Source organism: Lactuca virosa, chromosome 3 (assembly GCF_052849685.1).
Source record: "Lactuca virosa cultivar CGN04683 chromosome 3, Lactuca_virosa_CGN04683_v6, whole genome shotgun sequence".
In the NCBI taxonomy this organism is placed as follows: domain Eukaryota; kingdom Viridiplantae; phylum Streptophyta; class Magnoliopsida; order Asterales; family Asteraceae; genus Lactuca; species Lactuca virosa.
In genome coordinates, this window is record NC_136428.1 from 140,579,586 (window position 1) to 140,595,533 (window position 15,948).

Here is a 15,948-nt window from a genome sequence, read left to right on the forward strand (position 1 = left end):
TTTTTTAGAAAAAATTATAGTTTTTTTTTTAAAAAATTACTGTTTTATTAAAAATTTGCAGTTTTTTTAAATACAATTTTTTTTCAAAGAAATTGCAGTTTTTTTTGAAAAAATTGCAGTTTTTAAAAAAAAAAATTCAAATTTTTTAAAAATTTATGCTTTCAAAAAAGTTAAAAAATCTGCAGTTTAAAAAAAAACGAAAATTATTTTTTTTATAAAAAAATCCAAAATTTTATTTTATAATGTTAATTTGAGAGCTTTTTATTAATATTTCCAATAATACAAAAAATTAAGTGTGATTAGTATGATGACGATCATGCCCTTAATGATTTGATTTTGATCCAACGCTCCACTTTTAGTTCTTAGGTTCTCGAGAAAGTATGAGTTATATATATATATATATATATATATATATATATATATATATATATATATATATATATATATATATAGGGAAAAGTTAAATAGAGAACCATTATTAATCAAGGAACCAAGGAACAAATCCAAAGCGTCGGAATTTAAAGCAATCAACGACAAAAGGAAGGGTTGTAAAATTTTATAATGGACGCACATGTACCGGATTATAACAAAACTCACTTCTTTTTTTTTCATTTAAATTTTTTTAGGCCAAGTTTTTTATCGAAAAAAAAACCGAATATACCGTTGTTCACGATTTTTCGTCCTCTATCCATAGAGATCCATGATGATATATAAAAATCGAACTTTTTTTTCTCGAAAAACACCAACTTAATTTTCTTAGTTTTTTCAATATTTAAGTTTATTTTTATCAAAAAAAACTAATTATACCAAAAATATTAATTTTTTGTACTCTATTAATAAACATCAACACCGATTAAAAAAAAAAAAAAAAAAACCTCGAACAGTGTAGATTCACACTGTGAATCTAAACTGTAAATATTTTAATTTTTAACATTCACAATATGAAAAATCTCGGACAGTTCAGATTCACATTGTGAATCTGAATTACTATTATGCACACTGTGAATCTGAGAATGTTCATAAAAAAAAACCTCGATCAGTGTAGATTCACACTGTGAATCTAAACTGTAAATATTTGAAATTTTAACATTCACAATGTGAAAAAGCTCCGATCAGTTCAGATTCACACTGTGAATCTGAGTTATTATTATGCACACTGTGAATCTGAGGAGGTTCACAATGTGAATCTGAACAGGTTTACAATATGAATCTGAACAGAAATATCGTTTTTTTTATTTTTTATTTTTTGTTATTTTTATTTTTAACATGAATATGAATCTATGTTTAAAAAGTACAAAAAATATGAATTTTGATATATTTATTAATTTTTTCTATAAAAAATAGACCTTAACTTTTTTAATCAAAGAAAATGAAGTGGGTTTTTTTCAAAAAAAAAAAGTTCGTTTTTTATATATCATCATGGATCTCTATGGAAAGAGGATGGAAAATCGTGAACAACGGTATATTCGGTTTTTTTTTGATAAAAACATGGCCCAAAAAAATTTTAAACGAAAAAAAGTTGTGGTTTTTTTGTAAATGGTGGATTTTTTGGTATAATCCGGTGTGTGTGCGTCCAATGTAAAAGTGTACATCTATTTACTTGCTCGTTGATCGTTATGATTTCCGACGCTCACGATTGGTTCCTTGGTTAATTATGGTTCTCTATTGAACTTCACCCTATATATATATATATATATATATATATATATATATATATATATATATATATATGATTAGGTTATTCTATTCAAAATAATTATTGTGTTATTGTATGCATAAATGTGGGCCAATCATTTTTGGTAAATTAAGAAAGTGATTATTGTTTTATTATATGCATAAATAGGTAACATTCACATTCTTAATTTATCAAAAATTTACTAATTAGGAAACACAAGTTTAATTAATAAAAAGTTTCGAATTTTCAGATATATTTGATTTTCTTAATTTTGAATTTTGATTTTTTTAATTAATTAGATTATAATTCTAAGATAATTCTGTTAGAATGATATTTTATGAGAATGTCAGATTATCTATTTTGACAAAATAAATGTTTTGAATGAATTAATATTTTGAAGACAAACAATAGTTTTGAACCATCAATTTAAAAATAAGATGATTCTTATATATATTCATAGACATTGAATGTAAATATAGATTCATACATATTCCTATAGAGTAATAGTCTTGTACATTTTAATACAATTACACATATTGTAACAGAATGTCATAAAAAATAAATAAATATCTTAAAAAGCATAGAATTCTTAAATATAAAATTCTTGAATGAATGCACTTGATCATTTTATTATGGACTATTCTGCCAGAATATAACGATGAATAATGCTTTCTTTTGTGAAGACCATTGAGCATTGTTCATCTTCATCTCAAGCGTCGTCATCCAACGTTCACGCCCTTGATCAACATGTCTCCTTCACGCATTCTATGAGAATAACTGCTATGAAATTGAGCATTTTATAAGAATAACTACCATGAAATCGTATGACAATCCTTAAAACCAAATTCACAAATTACAAGCAAAAACTTCCGAAATGATGAATATATTTGTTTTAAATAATAAAATAGCAACGTATCTAATTTGACAATAGTGCATTATTTTTAGAAGATTGATGACCATTGTTCATCTCCATCTCATGCACCATCATCCAACCTTGAAGCCTTTGATCATCACATTCCCTTCACACTTTCTATGAGAATAACTGTAAATTGAATTATGTAGAATAAAAATCTGTGAGAATGATTTAATATGACAAATAATAAAACAAACTATAGTAATTTTGATAGAATATACTGATATAAAAATAACAATGTAACATTATTGCATAATAGTTCATATTAGAAGCTTTAGCAAGTTCATATTCTTTAAGAATGCTGGTTTTCAAAACCTTACTAGTTCTACCAGAATTGTTATAAAAAAAACACAATAAATAACACACCACCAATATGCTGCAACTTTGCCCAAAACCCTTCTTCCTCCTTCAGCCCTACCTATTTTTGGTCGAAAAATCAATGGAGATTTTTCATCAAATTGGAGCTTTCTCTAACAGGCCAGCTAACTGAACGTGATTATGCTGTGGCACAAAAGTTAGGTCTGGTCCTTTCTGTATGATTTTAACCATCTACTTGTGTGTAATAAACTAATCATCATCATGTACATATGGAGCTACTTGAAAACCAAGTGAAAAGAAGGCCTCAGGCTATAGCTTCACATAATGGATAATTAAGCAGATTGCAATCGAGAGGATTAGTGATGCAAGAAGGAAATTTGGCAACTGTTTTAGCTGGAAATATTTTAGAAAAGCAACCCCCCTAATATAATAAATAAAGAAAAAAAACATCAAGAATGGCGACTTCGGATTGAATCAGCAGCCAAACGTTTACAAAAATACGAATTGAATCTTACCGAAGGGGGTGCTCATGAATGGCGACTTCGGATGTTGAAGAGGGTGGCGCTCGTAGACAGCGGTGCTGTAGGTGGAATAGGGCATCACTGAGGAGGTGAGATTTTTCCCTTCTACTTCAATCGATCCCCAAATAAAGGGAAAAAACAGGAGTATGTTCTTTTTGAACGTTGCGTTTTACCTGTTGAAGATGAACGATGGTGGTTGATGGTGTTCGGTGGCGATGGTGGCTCGGTGGTGGCTGATGGTGTTGGTCGGCGAACGGGCAAGCTCCAACCTCTTATCTTCTTCAATCATCGGCATCGGCGGCCGACGGTGGAAAGGAAGGAAGAAAAAGCAGCATAACTATAGGCAATAAGATGGCTATCGTGGTTTACAGTTAGGTTGAAGAAGAATGGATGGATCGGTGATAAAGAAGCAGTAACGGTTTGAAGGGATTTAAAGGAAAGCAATCCAATATTTTAGGGATTAATTAAATTTTTATTTAATTAACAAAATTAATTAATAAGTAAGATTACATATCCTTATTTAAGTTTTTGAAATGATTGGCCGACATTGATGCATACAATAATACAATAATTACTTTGAATACCTGAACCTAGCTCTATATATATATATATATATATATATATATATATATATATATATATATATATATATATATATATATATATATATTAATGGAGAATATTTATATTAACGTCGGGAAAATAAGTATAACATCCATTAACCACTCCAGGTGCTCCGGATCTAGAAAGGATGGGTTCTAAAATATTATTTTTTCCAACCTCAATAATACAGCTATCATGAAGACTTGTATGTGTTTTCTTCGTTCACAAATTACTAGTAATAATTCTAACATGACATTTAATGTGATACCGGCCAGTAGATTCTTATAAAGTCTAACTACATAAAAAATCACTTATGGGTATTCAAAGACATTAACTAATAGTGTATTACCCTACCCAAGACAAAAAGAAGACAGGGTTGCAATGGCCAGGTGGTGGTTCTTTGGGTGGCAGGCGGAGGTAGCATTCTTTCTGTACATGATATTTCTCACAACTCATCAAGTGGCATCGCTGCCACAAACCAACCTTCTACTTAGATCATGCAGCTTACAGAACACAAGGAGTTCCTTTAGGAGTCTTAACGAGACCTTTAGGGAGGTCAGAAGACTTTTATCCAACAAAAACACATACTTTGCCACCTCTGAGCAGACCCGAAGCTCAGAACCTGTCTACATGATGGCACAATGCAGGCTTTATATGTCAACAGTTGACTGCCTCGCTTGTTATGACGTGGCTACTTCAAATACACGTGCTTGTGGAGCTGCTTCAGGTGCCCGAGCTGTTCTTGATGGCTGCTTCCTCAGGTTAATACTTCCCATATGTACGTAGTGGGCTAGTGTTTAGATGAACCCAGAATGTGATCAGGATCTTCAAATCTAAACAATCATTTTTCTTCGAACAGAATACCAACCCTGTTACTCCACAGATCCAAAAAATTATTTTATAATAAATCATTTTGTGACGAATGAAATTTTTTTCCACTTGGTGGTTGACAAGTTTTTCATAATTTGGTATGTTTTTCTTTTGGTGCAGGTATGATCCCACTCGTTTCTATGAAGATGCAACACAACCAGGAAATGTTGCCTATTGTGGAAACCGCACTGCAACTAAGCCAACACGTTTCCAAACCACGGTGAATGGACTTTTATCAAATCTTACAATTGCTACACATAAAATCAATGAACTGTTTGTAGCATCGTCAAGTAATATCCCTGGTAGCAATAGAAGTGTCTATGCTATAGCACAATGTGCACCAACAGTGGAACAGAACGGTTGCAAGGATTGCTTGAAGGTGGCGTATTTCAACATAATGAGTTGCTTACCTTTTGTTGATGGAAGAGCACTTGATACAGGGTGTTTTATGAGATACTCAAATAAACCGTTTTTCAGGAAAAATCAAACAACCAACATTGAATCCTATCTAGAAGAAGGTAAGACCTTTTTGTTATCTTCTCTATGTTTCATAGCGTTAAATGACATTCTATCGGTTTATATATGTAAGGTTCGAACAAGAAGAGAGCTATTATTGGGGGAGTTGTAGGCAGCCTAGGCTTACTGAGTATGATTCTTTTGGCTATACTTATGTGGCGTCATCGATCCAAAAAGAGAAGCATACCAATAGGTTAGCAGGATTGATCCATTGACTTCTTTTGTCGAATAGTAATTATTATTATAATCAATAACTTCGATTTTTTTTCTGCAGAGGCTATTTTGTGTTTATTAAAGGGCAACCTTAGAAACTGTTAGATGGTTAATTGAATAATATTTTTAATTTAAGAGGCAAATAAGATGTTAGATTCTTCTTTTGGGCCAAAGGTATACAATTAATAAGAATTTAAATATCTAATTAAATCATAAGATTATGCTCGTTGGCTTCTTAACATTCTAATAGACAACACAAATTTTCATTTCATAGATTTACTCGCATTTTTATGATAAGTATATGATATGAGAGTGCAATTCACCCGTATGTATCATAAGATTTTCAATTTACAAGGTAAATCATTTGGCCAAAGTGATCAACTACAAGATCCATTGAAGTACAGCTACAGTGATTTAAAGAAAGCAACAAAGAACTTTTGTGATGATTACAAACTTGGAGAAGGAGGATACGGAGAAGTGTATAAGGTAAATGATTCTGGATTATCATATTTTATTTCTCCATTGATCCAATTTTTTTAAAATTTGGCTCCATACATCGAATAGGGTAATATAAAGCCTGGAAATACGGTAGCTGTGAAAAAGCTGCTGCTTAGTAGTGCTAAGGACGATTTTGAGAGTGAAGTACGAGTCCTTACGAACGTCCATCATCGTAACCTTATACGCCTTCTTGGGTGCTGTAATAAGGGACCAGAGTTGCTTCTAGTCCTTGAGTACGTGGAAAAGGGAAGCCTTGCAAACTTTTTATACGGTTAGTTGTAGTTTTGTGCAATTAAGCTATGATCTTTAACAATTTTAATATTGTTAGTGTTAAACTAAAAGAAGTTATGTTTTACCGATTTTGAATAACTTAGGTGAAAGAAAGGGGATTCTTAACTGGAAACAACGATGTGACATAATTCTTGGCATAGCAAAGGGTCTTGCTTATCTACATGAACAATACCATGTGACGATTATCCACAGGGACATTAATCCCCGCAACATTTTACTAGATAACGATTTTCAACCAAAAATTGCCGATTTTGGGCTTGCAAGGCTTCTACCCGAAGATCAGACTCATATTAGCACTAGGGTTGCCGGAACATTGTAAGTATATAATTAAGTCTATAAGTATATACTCCCTCCGTCCCAATATTATTCTCCACAGACAAAAAACACACATATTAAGAAAAACATTAATTACCACTAACTTTGACAGTTTTATCATTACTTTGCATTTAATGTTCCATTAAATGTTTAGTTTGTTAAGTAATAAGGTGGGGGGGGGGGGTATTTTGGTAAAAATTTTATTTATTTTTAGAAGTGAACTATTATTTTGGGACAAACCAAAAAGGAAAGATGGACTATAATTTTGGAACGGAGGGAGTATATAATTACCCAATGATAATATCTAAAAATTTGGACCCATAAAGTCATGATCCATAAAGAAAGAAACAAAGGTATCTAAGTAAAAGGTCCTAATAGTTTTGGGTTTACATGACTTTTCATTTCTGATTACTTTAAGTAACTAGTTTTTGATCTGCATGTAGTGGCTACACAGCACCCGAATATGCCATTCACGGACAGTTGTCTGAGAAATCGGACACTTACAGTTTTGGCATCGTGGTACTTGAAATTGTTAGTGGCAAGAAATGTACTGATGTGTTGGACGTGTCCCACCCAGACCAATACCTCCTTCAACATGTATGTCCACGTAAAAATGGCACTATAAGCTAAGTATTCGATAATATTGCTGAATTTACAATGCTTCTTTTTTAATATGTAGGCCAGGACCATGTATGAGAATCGAATGCCCTTAAACCTTATTGATGAAGAACTTGATCGGAGTGAGTATACAGAGCATGATGTGCAAAAAATCATAGAATTAGCATTGTTGTGCACTCGGTCAACCGTTTCGGAGAGGCCAACAATGTCTGAAGTGTTAATGCTTCTGAACGATCGATCAGGAGACCACAGACCACCAACTAGATTGCCTTTCAATGTTTTAAACTTAAATGTTGATGTTGATGATCCCTCATATGTTGATTCTAGCATAACGAACGCTGTTGCCTCCATGACAGAATTGACAGCTCGTTAATTTATTATTATGTCATTAAGTATATGTTCTTTAAAGGATGTTGGGAGTTGTATAATGATAATGAGGTGATCTTTATAATAAGTTATTTGGTTTTGTTCTCTTGGTATAGTAATAGAAGTTTTTATCATTTATTTTATTTTATAATGTAACCCACATAGATGCGACTTGCGAGAATGGAACATCTAATAAGTCAAAATGTACTTGGTACCTACACTTCGCATATGTGTTTTATTGTCGCCCGAAAACTTATTAGAAACGAAATAGTGGAAGAACTACAACAAATAAATGAACAATGGAAGGCTAAAAAAATAGAAGGTCATACATCCTTGACTTTCAAATCTTTTGCACGGAAGGCCCGTTAATTTAAGCATGAGAGACACATTGAACCCACAATTTACACCTTTACAACAACAACAACAATATTACCCCATTCTCATACAAATAGGGTAAAAGGGGGTAGGATGGTCACCATAAGGTTAGGGAATCTTTTTTATTTCTTGTATTTTTTTCTAAAATAATTCACGTTTTTCCTTAAGCTTTACCCTCATCTCATCACGATTGCGATCAACAATAACCTACAAAGCAGCAATACCAAGTTCACACCTAATTAGACATGAAACCATACCATTTACTTAATAGCAATGCAATGTACTATCGAATTGAAAATATACGTAGAAACATTTAAAATCAATAATAACCAAGTTTACACTTAACTAAACATCAATTCATGTCATTCAATTAGTAGAAACTTACTTTTAACTTGATAATGGTATGTCGAATCATCTGTGCCACCATTAAGATTAACATATATTAGAGCTTTAAGTTCACATTAAATCTTTGTAAACATCCTCAGTCAACTTTCCATTTAGGAAAGCGGTGTTAACATCCATTTTCCATATTTCATAATCAAGAAACGCTACTATTGTTGGCATTATCCTTATAGACTTTATCTTAGCCACTAATGAGAAGGTCTCATCATAGTCAATCCTTTGGGTTTGAGTAAATTCCTTTGCGACCAGTCGTGCCTTTAATGTGTGCACCTTTCCATCCATGTCGATCTTCTTCTTGAAGATCCATTTGTACCTACTGCCTTACGACCTGGTACATGATCAACCAAATTCCAAACTTGGTTATCATACATAGAGTGGATCTCACTATCCATTTCCTCTTTCCATTAAGCAACATCAGGGACTTCCATCGCTTCCTTGTAGTTAGATGGCTCATCCAAACTTACCAGTGTTCCATCAATGATAAATGTGTCATCTTCCGACGTTATATGGAAATCATAGAACGAAGGTGGCATGCTAACCCTACTAGATCAACGAAGAGGTAATGAATTGTCAATGGGGTTAACTGGAGTCTTATCCTCTGGTTAGGAGCTAGTGTCTTCTAAGGTTCTTTCATTAGTTGAATCGTGAATCTCTTCAAGGTCAATTGCACTCCCACTGTCCTCTTTGAATATGAGCTCCATCTCGCGAAAGACTCCCCTTCGAGCTACAAAAACCACGTCCTCACAAGGCATATAGAACAAGTATCCAAAAGACTTATGTGGGTTACTAATGAAAATACATATTTTGGCTCTGGGTTCTAGTTTTTCATGAGTTTATCGTCTCACGCGAGCCTCTCAACCCCAAACCTTGATATGTACGAGCGAGGGTACTTTAGTTGTGGGTGGCTATCTCTAAGGCATACCCCCAAAAAGAAATAGAAAGAGAAGCTCGACTCACCATGGAATGAATTATGTCTAACAAGTTTTGATTTCTCCTCTCAGCCACACCATTTAGTTGTGGTGTCCTAGGAGGAGTCAATTTTGAAAATATTCCACATTCCTTAAGGTAGTTGTTGAACTCGATACTAAGATATTGTCCGCCTCTATCAGATCAGAGCATCTTTATCTTCCCCCCCAATTGATTTTCGACCTCGTGTCTAAATTCTTTGAACTTCTCAAAAGATTTCTGATTTATGTTTGATTAAGTAGATATACTCATGTCTACTATAATCATCTGTAAATGTCACGTAGTATCGATTTACATCCCTTGTAGAAGATCTGAAGGGTCCACATACATTAGTATGGATAAGATCCAATAATCATTCACCTCTTTCACATGTTCCAGTGAATGGTGATTTTGTCATCTTACCCAAAAGTCAAGACTCGCATTCATCATCTGACCTTAAATCAAATGATTCTAACACCCCATCCTTTTGGAGTTGGGCGATGCGTTTCTTGTTAATGTGCCCACGACGATAATGCCATAAGCATGCTTTGTCTATACCATTAGACGAATCAATATGAATTACACTATTGCCTAAGCTATCAAAACAAATAACAGTTTCACACACACCATTACAAGGTGAAACTTTAAACATAAAAACACCATTCTTATAATCTAAAATCGAACCACCAAGCAATACATGAAAATAAATAATCTTTTGTGTAATATCTAAGGAATATCAACAATTAATCAAATGTAATCTAACATCACCACCAAGCACAAGACCATAAGTTTCAATCTTGGTAACAGGTGAAGATCTCCTATTCCCCATGATCAGATTTATTCTTCCATGCTCCACCTCCTCACTTTTTCTTAGCCCCTGCAAATCAGAATGAATGTGGAACCACATCCTGTGTCAAGGACCCAAGAATGAGTAAGTTGTGATTTATTGTCTTGAATATTGTACGTACCTCCCGAAGATGGCTTGAATTTGCCATCCTTCAAATCATGCAAGTATTTAGGTCAGCTTCGTCTCCAATCCCCTTTTACGTTACAATAGTAGCAAGTGGCCTCTTTGGGGTCACTAATAGTAGGAATATCAGAATTGTGCTTTGACTTCGACCCACTACTAGGCGTGTAACATCCCAAATTTCAAGACCAAAAATTTCATTTTTAATTAAGTTATTATAAAACCATAAGTATAAAAACATCAATAATAAAATCCCATGTCAAAACTAAAGTGTCAATAATCAAATATATATATTATCATAAAATAATATCAGAGTGTAATCCTAAAGATCTCATGTGCGGAAAACATAGTGTGATGTGCTGCGATTGAGCCGGCTCCTTCCCTTGAAAACGAAGTACCTGAAACCAAAACTATAAACCGTAAGCACGAAGCTTAGTGAGTTCCCCTATCATACCACACACCATACAATAACATACTTCCAGACGATTCTAGGGTGTCTGACCTACCCATGTCAAGACATTCTGGGGTGCTTGACTTACCCAGGTCAAGCCATTCTGGGGTGCTCGATTTACCCAGGTCAAGCCATTCTGGGGTGCTTGACTTACCCATGTCAAGCCATTCTGGGGTGCTTGACTTACCCCTCGGTTTATCTCAACCTACTATTAGGGACTATTTCACCCCTACCACTAACACATAATAAAATAACATAAACATATTGCTAGGCATGCATGGCTACTGACGACCCCTTCGGTATCTTTCAACCGATATCCGGGGACTATTTGACCCCTACTACTACTAACTCATATAACAGAGCATCCAAACACATAAAGCATATCATATAGTGGCAAACCAGAAAATTATCACAAAGACAATCATCTCATACATAATCACCTACTGGTGGGCCGGCATTGGTGCCTTACACCCACCTCTACTGGAAGGTAACTCACCTCACACTGCTGAAGTCCCGCAGACAAAACCATAGCTACTGGATGACAGCTTCCCGAACTGTCAATATCAAAACAACACCCAATTAATAATTGGGTTCCCATACATATCCATAGGTCCATGCTTTGGGTAAAAGACTACTTTACCCCCATCTTAGCTTGATTCAAACTCAAGGCCCAATCCAAAGGCCCAAAAGTCAAACTTATAAATCAAAGCCCAATATATGGCCCAATTTTACAAATTGGGCCCAAACCTTTACATGGTCTTATTCTAAGACCCAACCATTTAGTCCAGTCTAAACATTTGGCATTTCTAATGGCCCAATATATCATAATCATAAAGGCCCAATTGTGGCCCATCTATGGCCCAATTTTCTAAATTAGGCCCGAACCCCTCACATGGGCCTTACCCTAAAGCTCATTAAATTATTCTAGTCCATATGATTGTTCTTGGATGGCCCATCAATATCCCAATCACCAAAGCCCAATAGAAAGGCCCAACTCAAAGCCCAAGTGAAATTAAGGTTTTCACATAAAATAACGATTAGGGTTAAGTGTTTCTTACTTAACCTATTAAGTACTTAATCCATAAAGTCCATCACTCTAATAGATAAGTCATATGGTGTGATTCGGTGTAATTCACAATTCCATTCCAAAGGCCCAAAATGCGGGTCCCGATAAGTCCAAACTAATAAATCCAAAATTACGGTTTTCTAAACCCTAATTACGGTGTCCAACCCAATCATAGCCCAATAGGCCCAAAACTAAATTTTTAGATCAATTAGGGTTTCAATAGGCCCACTAGGGTTTCATTAGGACCATTAGGGTTTCGGTAGTCGGGCACCACCCACTATCACCTCGGGTAGTGGTGGTCAACGGCGGCTCACGGCGGCGGCCACCACCTCACGGTGGTGGTTAGGGTTCTAGTCCAATCGATTCCAAGCATCCCAAAAGTAATCCAAACACATGCAAAGCACACCGCCACCCAACACGGCGGTTAGTGGCGGCAACCACCACCTCACGATGGTGGTTGGGAGTTTTCTTTTCATTATTCTAGCCACTAGTTACAATTTACAATGCTTTAACCCAAATAAACACACACACAAACAACTAGATAAATACTCACACACAGCCACCCATGTGGTGGACGGTGGTGGTACGTGGTGGCAGCCACCATGGTTGGCGGCCATGGTGGTTAACTCCTTAGTTTCCGGCCAAACACACACACTCAATAATTAGGCTTGAAGCAGCAATACACGGACATTAGCACAATAAAATCACGGAAGCACATCCAACATGGCCGCCCACGAGGTGGCAACGGCGGCTGGATGAATTCTGTCTTCAGTGGCGGCTATAGGAGGAGAAGACGAGAAAGGCAACAATAGCGACTCACAGCGACAGTCGATGCAACGATTCGCTGCGGCGACTTCAGTTGTGCAAGGTGGCGACGAGAAAGCTAGAAGCGGCGGCTGGAGAGTCACTAACGGTGGTCACCACGACACCACCTCTTCTCCGGTCTTCAACCGATGCAACAAAATCCTTGGGTTACCTTCGTCTTCACTATTGCCGGCACAAGGATCACCAGCGGCTGGAGGGGGAGCGGGAGGTATAAGGGTGGCGGCTGGAGATGGTTTACATTAGGGTTAGGGTTTACCGGTGGGGGTTGACGGTTATATACCCCGAACCCTAAGTCTTTTCCCATAATGACGCATTTAGCCCCTAATTCTCCTTTTCTTTCAATTTTAAATCCTTAATTTACCATTTACCCCTCCTTCTGGAACCTTTACAAATCAAGTTTGAAATTTTACCAATCAGCCCCTTAGCCTCTAAAATCAGTTCAAATTAAGTCCCAATAATTTACCAAGTAGTCCCTGCCTTCATAATATTATACGAAACCAATCCGAAACTTACACTTTAGCCCTCGGAAATCAAAATTATATCATTTAGCTCCCCGAAACCAACACCCCACTAAATAATTATTGATTTTAGGGCAACTATTCATTCATTAATTTGTTTATTTCTTTATTTAATAAACGGGGTGTTACAAGGTGTTCCAACATGGGCATTACCTTTCAGTTCGATTGAGGATTAGCCTTCCTCTTCTTTCCTCTGTTTTTCCTAATGGAAAGGATAGGAGCACTTGTAACAGAAGGGACCTGGTTTTTTTCATCCCTGATTCAACTGTCTGCAACAAATTGTGGAGTTGGGTCAATGTGGCCTATGTGTTGTTCAAATGATAAGTTAAGATAAATGTATGGCCAGCTCCTTGTCAAAAGACACATTGAGCTTTTCCATATGCTCCACATATCTCTGCATTCTCTACACATGATTCCAGATAGATTCTCCATCCTTCAACTTGCATGTTATTAATGCTTTGACAACCTCATACCTCTCTTGACGTGCTTTCTTGGAAACTTTTTAGCAAGATCAAAGCACCTCTCATATGGCTAATAGTCCTCATAGAAAATTTTCAACTCAGGTACCATGGTTGCAAACATGATGCAAGCGACCTTTGTTACATCTTTATAGTGTTTCTTGTAGGTGGCATGCTCCTATAGAGTAGCTGTTGATTCATTGAATTCTATTAGAGCTCTATCGAGGACATATTCTTTGCCCTCGTATCAGAATACTTTTATCCAACAACAACACATACTTTGCCACCTCTAAAAAGACCCAAAGCTCGGAACCTGTCTACGTGATGGAACAATGTAGGATTTATATGTCAACAGTTGATTGCCTCACTTGTTATTACGTTGCTATATCAAATACACATGCTTGTGGAGCTACTTCAGGTGCCCGAGCTATTCTTGATGGATGCTTCCTCAAGTTATTACTCCCCATACATACGTAGTGGGTTAATGTTTAGATGGTGTTTGGATGAACCAAATTGTGATTAGGATCTTCAAATGTTAACAATCATTTTTCTTTGAACATAATTCTAACCTTGTTACTCCACAGATCCAAAAAATTAATGTAAAACAAATCATTTTGTGAGGAATAATTTTTTTTCCACTTAGTTGTTGACAAGTTTTTCATATTTTGGTATCACTTTCTTTTTGGTCTAGGTAAGATCCCACTCGTTTCTATGAAGATGCAACACAACTAGGAGATGTTGCCTATTGTGGAAACCGCACTGCAACAAAGCCAAAACGTTTCCAAACCACAGTGAATGGACTATTATCATATATTACAGTTTCCACGCATAAAATCAATGATATGTTTATAGCATCGTCAAACTAATATCCCTGATAGCAATATAAGTGTATATGCTATAGCACAATGTGCGCCAACAGTGGCACAAAACGGTTGCAAGGGTTGCTTAAAGGTGGCGTATTTCAACATAACGGGTTGCTTACCTTTTGTTGATGGAAGGGCACTTGATACACAATGTTTTATAAGATACTCAAATAAACCGTTTCTCAGGAAAAGTGAAACCACCAACATTGAATCCTATCTAGAAGAAGGTAAAACCTTTTTGTTATCTTCTTAGTTTCATAGCGTTATATGACATGTTATCAGTTTATATATGTAAGGTTCGAGCAAGAAGAGAGCTATTATTGGGGGAGTTGTTGGCATCCTAGGCTTACTGAGTATGATTCTTTTGGCTATACTTATGTGGTGTCGTCGATCCAAAAAGAGAAGCACACCAATAGGTTAGCAAGATTGATCCATTGACCTCTTTTGTGGATTAGTTATTATTATTATAATCAATCACTTTGATTTTTTTCTCCAGAGGGTATTTTGTGTTTATTAAAGGGTAATCTTAGAAACTGGTAGATGGTTAATTATACAATATTTTTAATTTAAGATGATAGATTCTTCTTTTGGGCCAAAGGTATACAATTAATGACAATTTAAATATGTAAATAAATCTTAAGCTGCATGTATGTTAAGATTTTCAATTTACCAGGTAAATCATTTGGGCAAAGTGATCAACTACAAGATCCATTGAAGTATAGTTACATTGATTTAAAGAAAGCAACAAAGAACTTTTGCAACGATTACAAACTTGGAGAAGGAGGATACGGAGAAGTGTATAAGGTAAATGATTCTTGATTATGTTATTTTATTTCTCCATTGATACAATTTTCTAATTTGGCCCGATACATCGAATAGGGTAATATAAAGCCTGGAAATACAGTAGCTGTGAAAAAGCTACTGGTTAGTAGTGGAAAAGAGGATTTTGAGAGTGAAGTACGAGTCGTTACTAACGTCCATCATCGTGACCTTATACGCCTTCTTGGGTGTTGTAACAAGGGACCAGAGTTGCTTATAGTCCTTGAGTGGATGGAAAAGGGAAGCCTTGCAGTTTTCTTATATGGTTAGTTGCAGTTTCGTGAATTAAGCTTTATGACTTAGAGATACCCAATAGCTCTGCATGGCCAAGAGGAAGAAGCTAGATTGCCAAAATGAAGCACTACAAGATTCCTCTTCCACTTCAATGGACCAAAAACCACCAAATTATCTCTTCAACGTCACCAACATTGTCCAAAGCTCTCAAGGAAGTCGAATCTAGGGTTTTTAGGAGGCTAGAGAGTCAGATAGGCTGAGGATGGGCAACCCTAGATCTCTCATTCCATTAAATACTCGAAAATTAG

The 15,948-nt window shown here is 35.6% G+C and overlaps 2 protein-coding genes across 2 annotated transcripts; both read left to right on the forward strand.

The window, feature by feature from the left end:
- The first annotated feature begins 4,367 nt into the window (after window positions 1-4,367).
- Window positions 4,368-7,764, forward strand: LOC145162648 (cysteine-rich receptor-like protein kinase 2). The gene is made up of 8 exons (XM_079081729.1): window positions 4,368-4,791; window positions 5,021-5,418; window positions 5,490-5,609; window positions 5,985-6,115; window positions 6,194-6,398; window positions 6,502-6,733; window positions 7,177-7,330; window positions 7,413-7,764. Exons 1-8 carry the CDS (start codon window positions 4,412-4,414, stop codon window positions 7,722-7,724), a joined length of 1,932 nt encoding a protein of 643 aa, XP_078937855.1. The 5' UTR covers window positions 4,368-4,411; the 3' UTR covers window positions 7,725-7,764.
- Window positions 7,765-12,754: 4,990 nt separating this feature from the next.
- On the forward strand, window positions 12,755-15,676 carry LOC145164127 (cysteine-rich receptor-like protein kinase 2). Its single transcript, XM_079082850.1, has 4 exons — window positions 12,755-12,956; window positions 14,626-14,814; window positions 15,261-15,391; window positions 15,467-15,676. The coding sequence occupies exons 1-4, from the start codon at window positions 12,755-12,757 to the stop codon at window positions 15,674-15,676; spliced, it is 732 nt and encodes a 243-aa protein (XP_078938976.1).
- The last annotated feature ends 272 nt before the right edge of the window (window positions 15,677-15,948 follow it).

What these genes read in the sequence shown, in the direction of transcription:
- LOC145162648 (XM_079081729.1), top strand. Translation starts at nt 4,412, where the DNA reads ATGGCCAGGTGGTGGTTCTTTGGGTGGCAGGCGGAGGTAGCATTCTTT. An exon ending in TGAATCCTATCTAGAAGAAG is followed by an intron (nt 5,419 to 5,489) that starts GTAAGACCTTTT and finishes TATATATGTAAG; the next exon opens with GTTCGAACAAGAAGAGAGCT. An exon ending in ACCAATACCTCCTTCAACAT is followed by an intron (nt 7,331 to 7,412) that starts GTATGTCCACGT and finishes TTTAATATGTAG; the next exon opens with GCCAGGACCATGTATGAGAA.
- LOC145164127 (XM_079082850.1), top strand. Translation starts at nt 12,755, where the DNA reads ATGCAACGATTCGCTGCGGCGACTTCAGTTGTGCAAGGTGGCGACGAG. An exon ending in TGAATCCTATCTAGAAGAAG is followed by an intron (nt 14,815 to 15,260) that starts GTAAAACCTTTT and finishes TCAATTTACCAG; the next exon opens with GTAAATCATTTGGGCAAAGT. An exon ending in GATACGGAGAAGTGTATAAG is followed by an intron (nt 15,392 to 15,466) that starts GTAAATGATTCT and finishes TACATCGAATAG; the next exon opens with GGTAATATAAAGCCTGGAAA.